Source organism: Camelina sativa, chromosome 10 (genome assembly GCF_000633955.1).
Source record: "Camelina sativa cultivar DH55 chromosome 10, Cs, whole genome shotgun sequence".
NCBI classification, from domain to species: Eukaryota; Viridiplantae; Streptophyta; class Magnoliopsida; order Brassicales; family Brassicaceae; genus Camelina; species Camelina sativa.
This window is the reverse complement of record NC_025694.1, coordinates 2029567-2031279: the sequence shown is the minus strand read 5'-3', so window position 1 is coordinate 2031279 and position 1713 is coordinate 2029567. Positions and strand designations below refer to the sequence as shown.

General features: G+C 39.6%; 1 protein-coding gene across 1 annotated transcript in view; it reads right to left on the bottom strand.

Moving 5' to 3' along the window:
• Positions 1-1713, bottom strand: part of LOC104719961 (probable transcription-associated protein 1) — a gene marked incomplete at its 3' end in the record, with an annotated part of 19206 nt that overhangs the window by 10374 nt on the left and 7119 nt on the right. The window contains exons 14-18 of the mRNA XM_010437940.1: positions 1316-1708; positions 900-1235; positions 500-758; positions 190-412; positions 6-87 (exon numbers count right to left, since the gene is read on the bottom strand). Of these exons, the coding sequence (XP_010436242.1) occupies positions 6-87; positions 190-412; positions 500-758; positions 900-1235; positions 1316-1708 (1293 nt within the window). The remainder of the gene's footprint in view (positions 1-5; positions 88-189; positions 413-499; positions 759-899; positions 1236-1315; positions 1709-1713) is intronic.

The window sequence follows — 1713 nt, the reverse complement described above, 5'->3', positions numbered from 1 at the left end:
AAAGCATATGAAAGTATCTTATGTGGAGATTTTGCAAGTTCTTCCCTTAATGGTTGGCCAGCATCTGAGCGGATTACATACATAAACCTGAGGTTGTAAGGAAAAGAGAGAACAGTCGTTACCCCATCCTCACATTCAAACTAACATGCGATGTAAAAATAGAAACTTCTAGTGGAATGGTATTCTTACCTTCGGAAATATTTTGGTTCACTTAATCTGGAAAGAAAATAATCAACAGCTAGAGTTGCATATCGATTCAAGAACTTGGTCAGCGGGAGACGGTATGGGCTATTAATCTCACTGTAAACTTGCCCTGGCGGAAGAGCTGCTTCTAAGTCGATAGTTAATGTTACAAGTTCATCCAGAAATTTTGACGCAGCAAGTGGAAGTAAGTGGAAGAGCTCGATAATAGCTGCCACGGGAAGAAAGAAAAATATGTGTTCATATATAATAGCATGACCATGCATCTGTCTTTATATATCTCAAAGAACGTGATTACCTGCTGCAATTTTCGGCTCTTCACCAGCTTTCCATGATTTCTGGGATTGTGCAAGTTTCTCTGGCTCTAACCAATTTTTAAGGTGCTCCAACAACTTACCTCCTAACGTCACATTAAACCAATTTGATAGAAGTTCAAGAAGACGTGCCAGACCTTGGAGTAAAGGCATATTGAGATTCTTTGTATGTGCCAGATTAACTAGTATAGGTCTGAGGCTACTCTGAAGAAGTTCTTTGGGCATCCGTTGTTGATTAATAACCTAAAGAAAAACAGAGTTTCAGAAAAGCAAAAAGGAACATAAAAATAGTATAATTTAGGAAGAGGAAAATCTATTCCCTCAAGACTCTTCAAAATCCTCAAATTGAATGCGCGTGCAAGAATTAGAAACAAAACTACGAACCTGTCTTAAACCATCCTTGGCCACGGTCACAATCTCTGGTGCTCGACACGTTAAGGACTTGAAAAACATGGAAATTATCTTTGCACGCAGTTCATTGTGACTTTGAGTTCGAAAGTCAGCCCATGCCATCGTTGTGCACAGAATCTCAATACAAGCTGTTCGAAGTCTGTTCAACGATGTAAGAACTTTAGGACTCATCAACTTGACAGCCCATACAGCTTCATCAGCCTCAGCTATTTGTAACGCTTCTTGCAAGAAGTTAACCAACTCTGGAGTCACTTTTAGAAGGGGCGGCCTCAATGCTAAACAAAAATTCAGAGCTGTCACAGTTCCAACCTATAAGGCATATTAAAGAAGGTAAGACAGAAGTCCAGAAAAAAATTTACAACAACCAAAAAAATAGCAGAATGAGGCACCTGTTGATCAATTGTCTTTGATCGAAGTGGACGCATAATAAGTGGCTGCAACAAAGGTTGGTATAAAGGCTCAAGCAGTTCAGATACCTCACTACCAGTCCGGCTAGCCAAAAGTGCAAGACAGTTCTGAACATTTTTCCTCACTGTGATAGATGCATTGGGATTGAACAATTCAGTAGCAAGATATTCTACAACACCTTGAAAGCTTTGTCTGCGGGCGTCACTATTTTCTCCATCAACATTATTAACCACTCTTAGAATCTGCATAAGAACCTGACTTGTCTCATCTTGCTCTTTGCTAGCATAAATAGGAAGCCTCTTTTGAACATAAACCAGACCACGAACAATTTTTACTTGGAAAAGACATAATGTTTCGACATTCACTTTCCCTACCAGCG